Genomic DNA, 17,289 nt, shown 5'->3' with positions numbered 1-17,289 from the left:
AAATGATTTAAAAGAGTATGGCCTTGATTAACTGGTTCAGGTGTGTTTGATTAGGGTTGAGCCTAAACTCCAGGACTGAGTTTGGAGACCCCTGTTGTAAACAAATGATTAACTGCTTTACAAATGATTAACTTCACTTCAAACATAACCTCCAAACCCGTTTTGATAATCAAAAACAAGGTCTAGGCAAATGATCCAAAGCCAAAGTTGAACACAGCCCTTGTAATCCCACACGAGTAGCTGATGCTTCTTTGTAACAACCGTGACAATCATTTATGCTTAATAGTGATACTTAGTAACTTGCCAGGCATGTAGTTTGCCACGGACATGTAGATGTTTTCTGTGTGCACATAGAACTAACCCATTTATGCATGAACAATTTATGAAGCACATGCTAAAGTCTCAGGATTTTTTTTCTGCACTTTACTTTAGTAAAGTGATTCTCAACCTTTTATGGCTCCAGTACAATATTCAAAGCCCCCATGACTTTTTAGTTTTTTGTGATTTAAATTGGATAAGGATTGGGTGCTTATAAAAATATTTGACTTACAATTTCTAATTTTTAAAAGATTTCAGAGCCTGAAAAAAAGTACATTTATAAACCGTACAGAAAGGCCTGTGGATCAGTTTTATTAATTTGCATGACCTTTCCATGTTAAACAAATAAAATAATAAAAATCCAACTTTTAATTAGGGTTCTTCTTATATATCCTAGTTCATCCAAGAAAAAATATCTTGAATTTTACTTGCAACCTGCTTTAAGTTCTTGTTTTGTCTTATTTTCAGTCATGATTAGAGGTTTACTGAGGCCGTGATCTAGAACCTAACTAATTTAAGTCATAACTTCTAGTTCTACCAGCAAAAAGAAACCTACATTACACGATTACAAAAGAGATTGCGTACACTTTAGTTTAAACCAGGATTTAATACTCTTTTGAAGCACATTTATTTCGATTTCCAAATGTATGCAGTCCATTCAGTTTTCTTTTCTTGTATAAAATATGTGAAAAAATGTCCCCAACTGTCCTCTAGTCTCACTCAGTCGAGTCTCTTGGAGTTCTGAGTGCACAGGTAGGCTTTCCTGTATGCCTACAATCACAAACAGGAAGTGTTTCAGCATGTTCATGACAATCAGTGTTACATGGTGACCACAGACCCCATCAGGCTTCACCATCATGGACCAAACCAGGAAGAATATCTACACCGTTATAAGACTGAGAGGTGTGTGTAGGCCCCAATCATCCTGAACATGCTTATATGTGCTTGAATGCAGGAAGAAACATTATCTGACAAGAAGCAGAATCCAGAAGAACTACCTCATGACATGCTTGGTGGAAGCCTCCAAAGTATCTGGATTGAGTTTATGTACTGATCTTTTCCAACCTACCGAAAATTTATGAAAAATATTAATACATAACTATAAATATAACAGAAAAAACAAGATGCTCTGGCCTCTATAAGGAATGTAAGTAACACGTTAAACCGTAATCGGACTTGTGGAGTGGTTCAGCAGAAACTTAAGCCTAAAACCTTGAGGTCCAGTAGAAGTGAAATGATAAATAATAAGCACACTCTGAGTCTCTTTTTTTCATATTAATATTTCCCATCTTCTATTAATAAAACTAACAACCAACCAGATTTCAGATGCCCTAATAATAGGAAGAGGGGAGGTGAAAGGAGTTAAAACTAACTCAATTTACAAGCGATCATTATCTGATCTGGGTCAGGATTGATCCAAAATCTGTTTGAAATTTTAAAAACTCCGCCTCCACATTTCTAAAAGAAAGATTCCCTCATGTTTTACACCGGGACAGAAAAGGTGTTAATGCTTAAGTTGGAAGAGATCAGTGTTTGCATTGCATGCTAAAAAGTGCTGTCCTTTTGATTGTGATGATAACAATCCTGATTTTGAAAGGCAGGCAGGAAAAAAGGTCTAAAGGTGCGGTCACATTTGCCGTTGTTTGGCCAAATTTTGCAGGCAAAATCCAGTCATTGCAATAGGAATCCACGCAATTGGGAATTTTGCTCAAGGGCAAATAAATTCCCCACACAGATTTCGCTCATGTTCAAGTTGGTCATGCAGATTCGTCTGGTTTGAAACTGACTTCTTTGCGAGCGGTGCTTCATACATCTCTATGCATTTGACAATGGACTTGTTTTTGCACGCAAAATTTCGCAAATGTGATCGAACCTTAAGGAAATGGGCGAGTTATTGGAGATAAACCAGAGATGCAGTGGAAGTTAACTGGTGACGTATGGTTTAGTGGAAGATTGGCCGTACAATCCATAGAAATCAGGGTGCCTGTGGCTCTGTGAGGCATCGATCCAGTCATGCATGGAGAGCCCCTGGAGAGGCTGGGACATTGAGGGTGTGGAGGGCAGGGGGTGGGTGTAGTCCTGTGTCCAAGGGAAAGATCCCGAGCGTGGGTAGGAAGGATGGCCACGGTGGTTCGATATGGAGGGGACACTAGAGCAGTAGCAGTTGTCCATCGTGCACATGAGAATCTTACGGCCGCCGTACTGCGGCAGCATGGCCTGCTGGGACGAGCTGGGGTTGGGGTAGTCAGCAGGAGTAAAGACTGAACTGGAATGATGGACAGACTGGGCACTGCTGCTACTGCTGAGGCCTACAATGTGCTGGGTGGAGCTACAGGGAACCATGGGCGGCTGCGACATCGCCCCGTCTGTGGAGGTGGAGCCTTGAGCCAGGAACTGCTGTTTGCTCATGGGGCCTGACGCGGACTCCAGCAGGCTGGTGCTGCTTTCAGGGAAGGCCGTGGGGTGTTTGCGTTTCTCCCCCCCAGAGGTATTCACACTGGAGGGGTGGACAGAAATGCTCTGGAGGAAGTGCGCAGGAGTACTGAATGGTGCTGGAAACAAGGGGACGGGGACAAAGAGTTAATATACATGTATTTAAGTTTTTTTTTTTTTTGAGTATGATTTTTGAGGACAAGGGCATTCCAGGGTCAATGATGAATAAAACTGTATCTAGTTTAAACACGTCATTGTACTTTTGGTATTCATGTTAGTTTCATATGGGTTTGACAAACTTAGAAATGTGACCCGTGCTGGCAAAATGAGTGGGAATGTGCATGAGCTAATTTTAAACTACAGGCAAAAAAAAAAAAAAAAGGGAAACATTTAGATTTTAGTTGATTTTGAGGTTCTCACAAAAATGAGTTTATTAAGCCCTCATCTAGCGATCCCAATGCTCCAAATAACAATTTTTTAAATGTTTAATTACCACTATTTGTACGTTTTCTGAGAGGATTACATTTTCTCTGAATTCATTTATGTATGAAATGCTTTTTTTAGTGTAAAAAGTGCAAAAAATGATATATTGGTACCAGTCTAGTTTGGCTTGCTTCTACCAAGTGACATAAATATGCCAAAAAACTTACTAACATAACTACACATGATTATGTGGCAAGTGGCTTTTTGATATTTTCATATACCATAGTTTATCCTTGATCCAATCAGAAAAGATGTGCGACCCACCAGTTGTCACTGAACCACTCAAGTTTTTACCCACCTTCCAGTATTTTTCTCAAGTTCTTTTCCTTTTTTGAGACTTCAGACAGGAATATTTTGGAATTAAGATGACCCACTTTACAAGGAGGCAGAACACTGCCGGTGCTTGACTGAGATCTGCAGAAAGACCATTACACGTGAGAAGATTAGTACATATTCAAAATGTCTATTTATATATACTTCTGCACTTTGGCTCATAAATGGCCTACCTGTCCATGAGTATTTTCACTGGTTTTGTGTTCTACAAAGCAAAACAGAACAGAAGAAAATATTAATCTCCCTGCAGTCTACAAGCTGCTGCTTGACTGCCTCTTTGTCTGTAAACATAGAAAAATCTGGAAGTGCAGATCTGCTGAGAACAACCACACACACACACAGACAGGGAAACATTTCTCACAGGTATGGACACATTCACACAGTGTGTGCCCAGTCAGACAGACTGTTTTCTCATATGATTTCCAAAACATCACGTTTAGTAATCGAAAACAGGCAATATTTAAATCACTACACTGTTTCCTTCGTGCTAGACATGGAATTATATGTGGAAAACAAAAGAATTATGAATTCAATGTTGTTTACATTAATCAAAAATGACCTTTACGAATTCATTTGCTTCTTTCAATCACAGCATTTCTTCCCCAGCAACATCCAGAACGCACATTTAGGATTGTGGGATATCATAGACAGCGAAGGACGAGCAGATGAAGGCATCTGTGAAGGGTGAGAGAGAGAATGGATCTCACCTTCATAATGTTAATATCCTCTGCCTTGTCAAACACAACTTGGACAGAGCTGAGCAGTTTCTTGGCCTCCTGACGGCGCTCACTGAGCTGCAGGGTTTGGGTCGAGTTCTCCTGGCAGTATTTGGAGTGTGCTTTATCCAGCACCTCTAGAGTTCTCCCCAGGTCATCTTCTAAGAGCTGGTGCATTTTGTGATACTGCACACGCACCTCCTTCTTCAGCTGCCGGACCTTATCCTGCACAACACACACACACAGCAATTTCAAGTTTTCTAGTTTCAGAAATAAAAATGTCTTGAACTATGCTCAGACTTTAACATGCAATCAAAAGATCTCAATAACATTCTCCCAAAACCAAATTATCTGAGCTATAGAAGATATTTTATAGATCTATATTCTTATTGTATTGTAAAATTACCTTGACAACTTTTAGGAGGAACACCGGTGACAGAGTTGATTAATAAATGAACCTGCATTGAGTATCTGTGCTATCTAAATCATATTTAAGAATCTTAATATACTTTCACAAGATCATCTGCAAACACACACACATGCCACAGTTTGATTTTAGAAAAATTTGTTCACAGGTATATTTTTACCTTACCAACCATTAAACTGCATTTTGTTTCGACATTTCAATATTATTTTAGTATTATTTATACATTCCTAAAGTATTTATTATTATTTTGAAATAGCTTTGGCGTTTTAAGTTTTAATTTTAATTTCACCTGAAGTTTTAGTAATTTTGTGTGCTCTTGCCATTTAAAAAATATACATATATTTAGTTTTATGATACTAAGTTTTAGTCATTTCAGCATTTCAACTTATTCAGTTAGTTGCCCAGACTACTTCTAATTTTCAAGAGATTTTTTAAAGGTTAGGTATTTTATGTAATATTTACATTATTTGTTTATTAATAATGAAGTTTTAATTTCAGTTAATATTAACAACACTTTCATATTTATGTCAAAACATGCAGGTCATTATGTCAGTCGAGATGAGTTGAGATGAGAGATTTTGATCCTGATGATTTTGTTTTCATAGCTTAATATGAGAACACTCACTGTGTGTCGGCACAACTAAACTAATCACTTTTGTTGTTCATAGGTGGAATGAAACATGATTTGATTGCATTAGATCCATTCAATTTTTCTTATTTCTCTTGTTTTAAAACTAATCTTCAATATTAATTGTTATTTTTATATCTGTATGTGGATCTCAGGAAAACCAGCAGTTATTGTAAAAGCTAATGGAGATCCATCTCCAAAACAAGGAGAATTTGACAAGACTTCTCCTTGACAGTATTGTTACGTAGTACAGCATACTTATCTAATTCATTTTCCTCCAACACCAAAATAAAACAGCAGGCATGGAGAAAAAGTCCACACAAGGCTAAAGCACAGACACTGCCAATGTCATACCAAAAACAGCCTCTTCCATATTCATTAGCTGCTGTAGAGGGTGAGGGGAGACACACAGACAGACAGACAGAAGTGTGTGTGTGTGTGTGTGTGTGTGTGTTCATGCTCCTTACCTCCACCAGGAGTTTGTCAGACTCTAACTTATACAGCTGCTCCTCGATGTCTTTCACTCTATCGTCAATGCGATCCTGCTGCTTCATTAGCATATGCTGAAGGGAGAGGAAAACAACACAAATCAAACCTTTTTCCACCGATCCATGATCTGCCAAGCTCAACAAAACAGAACGACTCCAGGATCAAGGATCATCTGAACTATGAACTATTTTTAGAAATAGCTTTCATTTTAAGTCAGACTCAAGCTAACAAAAGCAATTCACTCCAAAATAAGACTCGAAACATCACAAAAACCCTCTATATAAAATGCAAATAAATAAATAAATCAATCAATCATAGTGTAGTAAATGAGGAAAACCTCTATCACAGTTCAAATCGCAATATAAAAATAATTTTTTTTTGACAAAATCTTGCAGCACTAAACTGTAAATAAATACATTTAGATTATAAACAATCAAAATGAAACACTTTCTAAAAAAGTGCACATTTGACTGTGTTGTCGAATTATTTAAATATTACACTAAAATATTTTGCTCTGTCAAAGGTTCTGCTGACAAAAAAACTTTGGGAATCTCTGATTAAAAGCTTTTTTTTATTATTATTATTTAAACATTCTGTGAAAGACTAATAGGAAAAGAAAATATTAATAAAGTGGGAGGTCATTGTTACACATCATATATATGATATGATAATGTTTACTAAATTAAAAGAAAGCAAAAAAATGACATTAGAACATCCTTTGCAGAGTCTCATAATGCTCCGCAAAAACTGAACTACAAACTATTTTTAGAAATATTTATCATTTTAAAGTCAAACGCAAGCTAACAAAATCAACACATTTTCCATCTTCTCCAAAATACGACCCCAAACATCCCGTAGGGTCTCACTATGACATCCAAAAAAATTACAAATCTTATTACAGCAAATGAGGAAAACAAAACATGTCAGCAATGAGACTAATTCATCGGAACCACATGCTCACGTTTCCACACGATTCTGCTTGCTATTAGGTGTCTGGACAGGTTTTAAATTGGATTCAGAGGAAGCCACTAACCCCAAAGCTCCCCCATCCCCCAGCCAAATCAAAGCCTGACAGTGTGCTGAAGCTTTTATAATCCCCTTCATACTCTGTCTCACATGCCCACAAGAAGAAGACTGCACCTCAAAACCCCAAAGTCAACTGGATTCAGAATAACAAGACAATTTGGTTGTTTTATCACATAAATGAATATGCAACATGCAATAGGCCGATTGCAAAGGGAGAATGCAGCTGCCATGACAACAATAATGCACACTGTGCATGCACGAGTGTGCGCATTAATAAGTGTGGAAATTTGAAGCAGAGCAAGAGGGGGCAAAGCCATCTCGGCCTCTCATTTTGCTCGCCATCGCACCCTTTGTTTGCATGGGCTTCTTTCAGTGTCAGTGACAGATTCTCATGTTATCCCTGCATAAAGAGAGGTGCACGGGACCGCTGCAGGATCTATATATCACATGAGAGGAGACACATTCTTGGGGCCTACAGCAACTGGGCTCCTGCAAACCCCTGCATGGGTGCCAGGCAAACAAACAGAATCTCTACAGACAACAGTAAACAGCGGTCACTGCTCACCATGGACACTGATAGAGCGCAACAGTGCGGAAGTAAAAATCACATTCATTTTCTCCATAGAAAAACAGACATGAGCTGAGCTCACGAGGCAGTGTCATTTTAACTTCTTTAAAATAAAATACATTTAAATGGCAAATTAGCAATGAAATAATACATTAACTACAATTATGAAGTGCGATTCAGTAATCAGAGAACATTCTGTATCACTATATTTGGACATACCAGACATCGTACCCCTTAGGGGTTTGTGAGTTACTAGCCATTTTCATCACCTCTTTTTTTATGCGCATTTTGAAGTATCACATCAGAAACATCTGGAAATGGCAAATTTCGGAGAGAAGATAAAAAAACAAAAAAACAACGTAATTCGTCAAAGTTTTTATATTCGCTTGAGGTGATTTTTGACTTGTGCGATTTATTGTCAATAATTAAAGATGGAAACGCATTTGCAGAAAATAATTCTGACATAGAGAACATTAAATGCACATGACTTACTGTTGGTTACTAGGTTATCAACACTAGTGTCATCCGCTCAACTTTGTTATAATTATATATATATATATATATATATATATATATATATATATATATATATATATATATATATATATATATATATATTTATTTTTTTTAGAGGTAAAAAAATATATTATAATAATAATAAAAACGATAACAATTGTTCATTAAAACATTGTTTTGGCCTCCATGTTTCAGCAACAGCAGCAGTATGAGACATTACGGCTGTCAAAAAACATAATTTTGAATATTTGTCAAATAAAATAAATCCACATTCAAATGCAAAAAGTTGCATTCGAATTCTAGGTCTGCGTCAGCCCTCAGTCGGCCTTATCAGTGGCGCACAAAATGCAACGATGATGTAAGTGCCATTGCATTTTAATGCTTTTGTTTGTTTTTAAATGAAGTAGCCTACTCTTTGTGATTGGTGTTGGGTCCTTTGAATTAACTATAACTATACATACATGCATGGTGCTGTTTTGTTTCTAATTGTTTAAGCAACTTAATTATATATGGTTTATAAATATTATTTTAAACATCATGAACTTTTTTTTCCCAAAAGATAGTTGTATTATTTTATTACACCTTTTCCCCCTATAACTAATATTATGCTTTTTAAATTCAAATTTTAGTCATTTTGACAGCCCTGTGAGACACTATCTTATAAAGATACCATTTTTGTCTTATGGCAGTTCAAATCACAATATGATACAAAACAAATCATAACAATTTTTGTAACTAAATCACCAAACACTATACTGAAAAAAATGACTTTGAAAAGAACTTTCAATGAAAACAATCAGAATGAAACAATCTTTTTTTATTTACCTGCATGTCATGTGACCTTTAGTCAACATCAGAGAACTCAGAACATGCAAATGTGTTGATTATTGAAATCCTAAATTAAAAGCTTAATATTGTTTTTAAAATTATTATATATGTATTAATTAATTACCAAAAAGTACAAAATTTGTGCATTTCTGTGCTCATCACATCACTTTAATTTGCTTAACAGCATGTTAATGCCAAATTCAAACCTGATTATAATTTGATTTTGAGTTTCGGGATCAGTTTTAATGGCGAGTGAAGCTGCTGCTCGTTTCATTTCCGTTAGCATGCTGTCATTAAAAGCAGCAGACAGAACAGCTCACTACGCTGTGGAACAGATCAATAGTTTAAACAGATGAGTGTACCATTTCCCTGGTCTTACATACTGGCATTTTGAGCACTTCGTGGACTCAACAGTGCTATCAGACTGAGTCACTGATTACACACGGTTACGAGTACAGGAAACTGTACATCTTCAGCTCGACAACACCAAAAACTTCACGCAACATACCAGCAGGAAGTTACCGAAAATTACTGCTCTCCTGGTGCCATTTTGCTTATCAGCAATCAAAAGAAGACCTTTTAAGGTTTTTAATTTGTTACAACTGTTGGTGTATAGATGAATGTATCCATGTGCTATACATCTGTGCGAGCGCTTCTCGCTTCAAAACACGCAGATGTGCAGATACAATCTGTCAATCTCTTTTGACTGGGAGCACGGAAGGTAGCATCCAAAAGAATCTACAGACAATTAACTGTTTCTGTTATAAATGTAAGCCATTTAATTGCAGAGATGCAGAGCCTGATGATAGGCTTGTTGATGGCTTTTTTAAGCTTTTAAGGTGAAGAAGATCGGAGCTCAGACTGGGACCATAATAATCTGGTTTTGTGAGGTAGTGTGAGGGGCGTGTGTGAATTTCACAGCTAAATGCTGGATTGAGTTGATTTATTTCTGCAGTTTGTAAGTGGCTCAAAACAACCTACGTACATTCACAGCAAAGACAAAAGGTCAGGCATCCTAGCAGCTGTGTGTGAAATGTGCAAAGGGCACAGTGCTCTGAATGCATAGTGATAACGTACAATTCACTTATAGGTCGACAAAACCTCCCGTGAACTTCACAGAATGCATTCATAATCAATCACAGAACAAAAACTCAGAAAATGTTGTAATGAATGGTGCATGATTTTACAAAACAGATGAGAGTACATTTCCACTTAAAGAAAGGTCAGTATAGACACATCCTACCTACACACAGATCTGACACTTTACATGAATACAGTAACCGTCCTGTGTAAATAGAGTATTTTGCCGTGATAACTTTTAGAGGCATTATCTGACATTAAAACTAACCGGTTGCACTTTATTTTACAGTACGTGTACTAACATGTACTTATAGTGTACTTACAGTGTATTTATCCAAGAAGGTTCTGGTAATACAAGGTAACTACATGAGGTAGGGTTAGGTTTAGGGGTAGGTTCAGGGTTATTACCTAGTTATTGTAATTACTATAATAAGTACATAGTATGTATGTACATGAGGAACAGGACTGTAAAATAAAGTGTGACCACCTAACCAATCATGTGAGCACATTTAATATTTAATTATTGCCTGTCCCACTTCAAAGGTCTTGATCTCATTGACTGTATCCAACATGAAATCTTACAAAACCTTGAAAATGTTGACATAATCTGGCAAACAGATACGATAAAAAAAAATAATAATAATAATTATATATATATATATATATATATATATATATATATATATATATATATATATATAGTATATAATATATAGTATATAACAGTATAATAATATATAGTATATAATATATAGTGTTCCTGTAGCTCAATTGGTAGAGCACTGCGTTATTAAGCGCAAGGTTGGGGGTTCGATTCCCCGGGAACACATGATATGTAAAAATTGATAGCCTAAATGCACTGTAAGTCGCTTTGGATAAAAGCGTCTGCTAAATGCATACATTTAATTTAATTTTAATTTAATATATATTATTATTATTAACCAATTAATTTAAATTTACACATCACTTTTTTAAACATGTTCCATAAAAACTGCAAAAACTGAAATAGAACAAGGTTGCTAATAACAGAAATAGGTTGCTAAAAATGAATAGAAACTTCTGATATCAGATTGATCTCCTAAAAGTGAAATATAACTTTAAAACACTAACCACACATTGCTGTGTAGTTCAATAATGTTCAACAATGAGGGCTTATATATAAGTGAATCCATCTAAAAGCTCATTTGGAATTACTGACAGAACTGTATCCTCCACCTGAAACTGAATACTGTATGTGTAAAGTATCTCTATATTCAACAACCTTACTTTTAGATGTGCTCAAGATGCTTACACAAGCGTTTTCTGCACTACGTTTCACCACCGCTTTCACAAAATAAATTAGAATTAATTTGAATTAATCATTTAAAAAGAAAATCACATGTTACTGGTTTAACATCTGACAAAACCTTCACTGAAAGAACTCACTTAATTAGAAAAAGTAGTTACTGAATCGACTTTTTTTTTTAATTCACATTTTTACCATCCAGCTAGTTTGTCTTAGAATACGACAACATGTAGGTAAAAATATACATCTTACATTTGTAATAAATGATATTAATTAAAAAAAAAAAAAAATATATATATAAATATATATATATATATATATATATATATATATATATATATATATATATATATATATATATATATATATATATATATATATATATATATATATATAATCTTTCAGCCAGTTTGTTAAATCTGAAGAGTTCATCTAATATTATGAAAAAACTACTATTATCTTGGCAGACTGGCATGATGGCGATGGGAAATGGCATTGCACACAGCATGATGCACAATATTACAGTACAAACTGCTTCCACACAATCACATTGTACATTCATCTGCAGCAGCAGCCTTGTCCAGATGAATCGCCATCACAAAAGACATTGCCTAGCTGATAAGGCAAGCTTTCTTACTACTCCACATCTCTGTATTTACCTACTAGACTCGTTTCACTCAAAGTTTGCGTTTGCAGTTCACGATTGCAGTAAATTATTGTGTTTATGTGATCCTATGCAGAGCCTACATGTCACGGTTGCAAACAATCAATGGTATTCACCACTTTCACAATAATATGACTGTGATTCCAAACATCTGAAGTCATCTGACTGTACTGAACGTTTCTCAAGGCCGACTGCGAGAGTGATATAACGCTGTCCGGGCTTGCCTGCGTGCAGCGGTGTGATAAGAATGGCCTCTCAAATTATTCAGTGACACCACAATCAATTCTCAAGACTTTCTGGAGCAAAATCTGGAGGACAATTACATTTCGAATGATCCGGTCCAACTGACAGCATGACTAATTTCCCGAAAATGGTCAAATGTGGGCTGAGCCAGGCATCCACACAAAATTCCTCACTGCTTGTGTCCTATATTTAACACAGAGTTAATGGTGGAAGTGATTTTGTGGAGCGTGAATGTCAACGGACCATCCAAAAGAGTAAACGGGTTTCAAGCAGAAAAAGGGGAAAAGAAAGAAGAGGAGGAAAAGAGATAGCAGGGTGATCCTCCATTGGATATCCCATGATGTCATCCCTGCAAACAGGAGGTGGATTATTGGGAACGGAGCAGAGAGGGAACTGAGGTCACTCCCTTCCTGTGTCTGCCAGGAACCCTACGTCCTATTCCTGAACAAGAGGCGAGGGAGCAAAGAAGGCCAGGCAGTTTTACTGTAGGTCCACTTGAGTCACACTCTCTAAATTTATGCACTTGCGAAAGAAGGAACAGAGGGATGTGTGTGTCTTTCAACAGCAGCTGTGGGTAGAGCAAGCCTTGTGTCCATTTCCTCCCTCTCTTTCACTTGGCTGCTTTAGGATCCATGACACATTGGCCATCTAACGCATCCACAAGTCATCCCTGCCAAGTCCAACAGCAACTCACCTCAGCTCACAACAGTTCATTATTCTGGGAGGCATCTGAAGGAACCGTGTGGTTTTTTCACTCCTAAACTGCAGAAAGTCCCAGCTCAGTTTCTCATTAGCATATCCATCACGGTTTAATTGATAGGTAAAAAGCTTTTAATAAGTATCTTAGGAGATCAAGACCAATCATTTCAGGAAATAGAAACAGAAAGAAGTCTTTACAAAATGCAAATGATGTCATCAGCATATAACAATTTGGGTAAAAGCTGAACTGAAAATCGAACATGAATTTCTTATTGTCTTTGTTCTTGTTTTGTCTCTTTTCTTTAAGGCCAGCTGCACTCGAGTTTCATACGTTTTTGTGAAACCTGATGATCATGTTCTCCAGCAAGATTGAAGATGATCCAAAGAGCCTCACTGAAAGAAGAACATCTGACCAGCTGGACAAAGAGTCACATGATCAATGTCACTTTTAATTTATTTAACTAGTGACCTAGAAATCGGAAACATTTCTCCATAAATGTAAGTGGACTTTTGGACCACACCGTATGTATTTACTTATATATGATTTTCAGACAATTCAGTTTTCCAATAATCAAGAACTTGACATTGAGATAAAAAAAAATGTAAGATGACAAGTCTATGTAAACGGTCTCATCTATAAAGCAAACAAAGATAAGTATTCCTCTGTGAAGTGCTACTCCGCAAAGCCAGTTTTATGGACAAGCTCATTATTTCTTTCTGCTATTTGGCAATCAGTCTCACAGGAAAGTAATGTGTAGGTGGCGTTTGCAGTGAATGTTTCAAATCAAGCACTCGGAGAGAAATCACTTCTTAGCATAAACTGACTTTTTATTCATAATTTCAAAAATGATTTACCATTTAGATGAGATTTTAGATATTAAAGTACTTAAAGCGTCCATTTTAAGTTGATAAACCTATAGAATATAACCATGTATACATATATAAGATTTTAGTTGCCCTAAACAATGAGGCTACTGAACATTACAAATAGTTTTTTTTTGCTTTGTTTTTTTACACTTAATGTATTTCTCGCTCTGATGAGTGTTAACATTCGGCTGACTGGGCAGAGATTTAGGATATGACAGAAGTAACTAGGAATGGTAGCATAAACTCATGTTCCAGCACAACTAATGTTTCAAGAGGAAGTGATTACTTCAGTCTTTGACAGGAAGTTCACTCCTCACCCCATCCATATCCAATGAGCTATATAATGTATAATGTCTTTTACGTGTTGCATTGCAAATCGCTCTGCGTAAACATAAAACCATGTCTGCATTTGTGAACAGAGAAAAGACAATCAACAAGCGCTACTCTGCACTGCTTAAAACTTGCATTTGAATCAGTGGCAAATTCTTTAAATATGAAAACATTGTTACATCTTAATAATCTTATATACAATGTCAATCCATGTGTTACTTTTTTTCCCATTTTGACCTTGTAAATTTTTATCAAAAAGTTATAACCCCATCTTTCCATGAAACAAGAGAGTTCTCTTTGATGACGTACACAAAATCTCTGCAATCATTAAACCCGTAACCGTTTATATCCGCTTCCATCCAATCAACAAACGATGGATTAAACCAAGTCCATTAAGTAGAATGTTTAGGCCCCTGAACACAGGCCCCCCAGGACCACTTGCTGGGGTCCACCAAAACTCTAAATATGCCTCTGTGCACACTTGCACTGGACATCTGATCTCCCTCAAAAGAAACTTCAAGAACCATGTATTTAAATGTATTATTATTATTATTATTATTATTATTATATGTTGGCAAAGTATATTTTAGTTAATACAACAATTTCATAAATGTGTCCCGCATTTAACAGAGCATGAGTTAACCAGGTTAACTTGATACAGTATACCTGATGTCTAAAATGGGCTGTTGGCTCAGTCCCTGGTGCAGGAGGAGTTTAGTTACACCCCAACAGAGAAGTTCAGAGTGAAGCACTCACCCTGATGTCATTGCGTCGCACTTCCACGTCGCACACCGCTTGGCCGTGTTTGGGCGCACATCTGGAGAAACAGCAGTACTGGCAGACCGCCACCTGTTCCACATCGCAGTGATAGAGTCTGTACTCATCATGGTGCGAGCAGCTCCAGGCCTGCACCTCCTCAACCCCCACCAGGAGGTGTCCAGGGGCTGGACAGGGCTGCTGGAGATGCGTCTGGATGTGAGACTGGCAACACGGTGTATTACAACGAAGACACACTTTCTGTGCTTGAAGAGGAGGCCCTCGCCTGCACAGAATGCAATGCAACACGGCCGGAGCTTTCTCGACATTCAGCGCGTTAAACTTTTCTACAATATTAGTCAGTTTGATGTTATTCTCCAGGTTGGGTTTCTGGTTGTATGCATGGTTGCACTCCGGGCAGCGCACACTGGCCGTGTCTTTGGCCCAGGCCTCGCTGATGCAGCCCCGGCAGAAGTTGTGTTTGCACGGCAGCTGCACGGGCTCCACGAACACATGCAAACAAATGGGACAAATGAGCTCCTCCTCGAAGCAGTTCCACCAGTTCTCAGCCATCTCAACCAGTTGATCAGACATCCAGTTTTGAGTTGGCAAACATCAAGCTCTAGCACCTTCCCAACAAAGTTATGCTCATTCTCGTGACTCCTTCATTTAGATCCAAGTGTTAGCTCAGTAGATGAAGACCATACGAGCACAGAAGCCCCAGAGAAACAGCTGCAGATCAGACCCAAACATGCCAAGGGAGCGTTTCTGCTCCTGGCACAGTTCGTCAGCAATCAAATACCACAGACGGGCGTGAAAGAAGGAATCTTCAGGCGTTCAGGGTTCTTTTTAAGAACGAGAGAAACTTCGACGATCTATCGACAACAGAACGCTAATTATGATGTGATCCTTTAGAGCGAGCGAAACATGACAGAATATTACGTTCCTAAACTAATCTAAAACGCTATTATGAAAAATCATTATAACCATGGTGTTAGTTTTACGAAATTTCTGAACATTCTGAATGAATTACTATTATTTAAAATATACATTTATATATTAAAAATGTTACTTTACCTGTAAATACCTTTTATTGGGCGCCCAAATCAAACCCGAGACAGATGTCTCAGTGACAGATGCCCAACTATCCGCTAAAAGATAACTAAACTACTAGTTAAAGGCTACTACATCGTCTAATATCCAGTGTCAGTCAAGTTAAGATCAGTTAAATCAACATGAAAATGTCTTATCGTCGGAAGCATATAGTAATGTTCAGAGTTTAAACAGGAAAAGGGTGACGCCACAAGTCCTCGAAGCAGCTGTAGAGTCGCTCACTGAAGCAGTCGATCACGCGTTTGATTTGTGCACATGACATCTGCCCTGCTGGAATATAATAAAGTAGACCTGAGCCTCTGTAGTGCCCGTGTAACACTATATCGATAGGATTTCTGTCCCCTGCAATAACAAGACAGGCAGCTGGTAGAACTAGAAAGACTATTTTTTATCTATTATGACACGACTTTGAATGAACATGCAATTGACGCGTATACATGCATGGCGACATGCTCTCGTGCATTTAAAGCTGCGATTTTATCATGATCAAAGATATTCTCTCGCTATCTGTGCTGGTTAAACATTACAGAATGATCCTCAACCTGATCCCGGTCCATGTTTCGCCTGATGTTTACCTGGCCGCACTTACCAGACACGGATTGCATTCATTTTTAGAGCCCGATGTCGTGTATTTTATCTTGACGAAGCGAAATCGCCTGAAATATTTATGTATTAAAGCCAGATACCTTTGTTGCTCTTAAAGGAGAAGATATCGTTTGGCCCTTGTTATCGCTCATCAGCCATCTTGTTTTCCCGTTTAACGCGAATTAAAAACGACGTATCTGTTTACTTTCCTCTCGTTTGTGTGTCCTTTATATAGGCGCTTCACGTAAAACAAAACAAAAACAGATCCAGTTCCGCGATCATCCAGGGATTTCACGCCCTTTAAAACGTCAATCCTGATTGAAAACAGATGCTTCAGCGCCGTATTCCAATCTGCGTCTGTTATTATTTATGATTTTTTCCCCCCTTTCAAGCTAACGTTAATCCTAGATGAGCGGAATGCAGGCACAGGACTGCAACTCAGGATACAGTTCACATACTCCCCCTTCCCTGGTCACGTGATTAGACCGGAGTCGATACATAAAAATGGGAGGGGTTATTAATCGGGGGCGGGGTTTGATTTAAAGGCACACACATCTCATTTTCTTTATTATTTTTTGTAAGCTGTCAAACGCACAAACTCAGATTCTGTCCAGTACAGGGACAGGAACGTGTAATTAAATTTATTAAGGAGAAAAAAATTAAAACCTACACCTAAACACCTAAGCCTTTTTAAAAACAGCTGGTTCCGAACTTAGGTTTGAATAGGTTAGGTTAAAGTAAAAATGTAGTGTAAACATTCATTTTACTCAATTTACAATGAGATACAATTATTTAAAGTTAGGTAAAAACTGTTAGCTTTAATGCACTGTAAGTCGCTTTGGATAAAAGCGTCTGCTAAATGCATTAATTAAAACATTTTTACTGGAAAACATTGCTTAATA

General features: G+C 37.4%; 1 protein-coding gene across 1 annotated transcript; it reads right to left on the bottom strand.

The window, feature by feature from the left end:
• Window positions 1-905: 905 nt before the first annotated feature.
• On the bottom strand, window positions 906-16,854 carry LOC128026331 (E3 ubiquitin-protein ligase TRIM8). Its single transcript, XM_052613354.1, has 7 exons — window positions 15,767-16,854; window positions 14,690-15,564; window positions 5,806-5,901; window positions 4,275-4,508; window positions 3,741-3,772; window positions 3,533-3,648; window positions 906-2,870 (listed from the first exon to the last, which is right to left on the bottom strand). The coding sequence occupies exons 2-7, from the start codon at window positions 15,281-15,283 to the stop codon at window positions 2,242-2,244; spliced, it is 1,701 nt and encodes a 566-aa protein (XP_052469314.1). The 5' UTR covers window positions 15,284-15,564; window positions 15,767-16,854; the 3' UTR covers window positions 906-2,241.
• Between the last annotated feature and the right edge of the window lie 435 nt (window positions 16,855-17,289).

The sequence above is a fragment of the Carassius gibelio genome, chromosome A13, assembly GCF_023724105.1.
Source record: "Carassius gibelio isolate Cgi1373 ecotype wild population from Czech Republic chromosome A13, carGib1.2-hapl.c, whole genome shotgun sequence".
In the NCBI taxonomy this organism is placed as follows: domain Eukaryota; kingdom Metazoa; phylum Chordata; class Actinopteri; order Cypriniformes; family Cyprinidae; genus Carassius; species Carassius gibelio.
The sequence above is the reverse complement of the archived record's forward strand: the minus strand, read 5'-3'. Positions and strand labels throughout refer to the sequence as shown.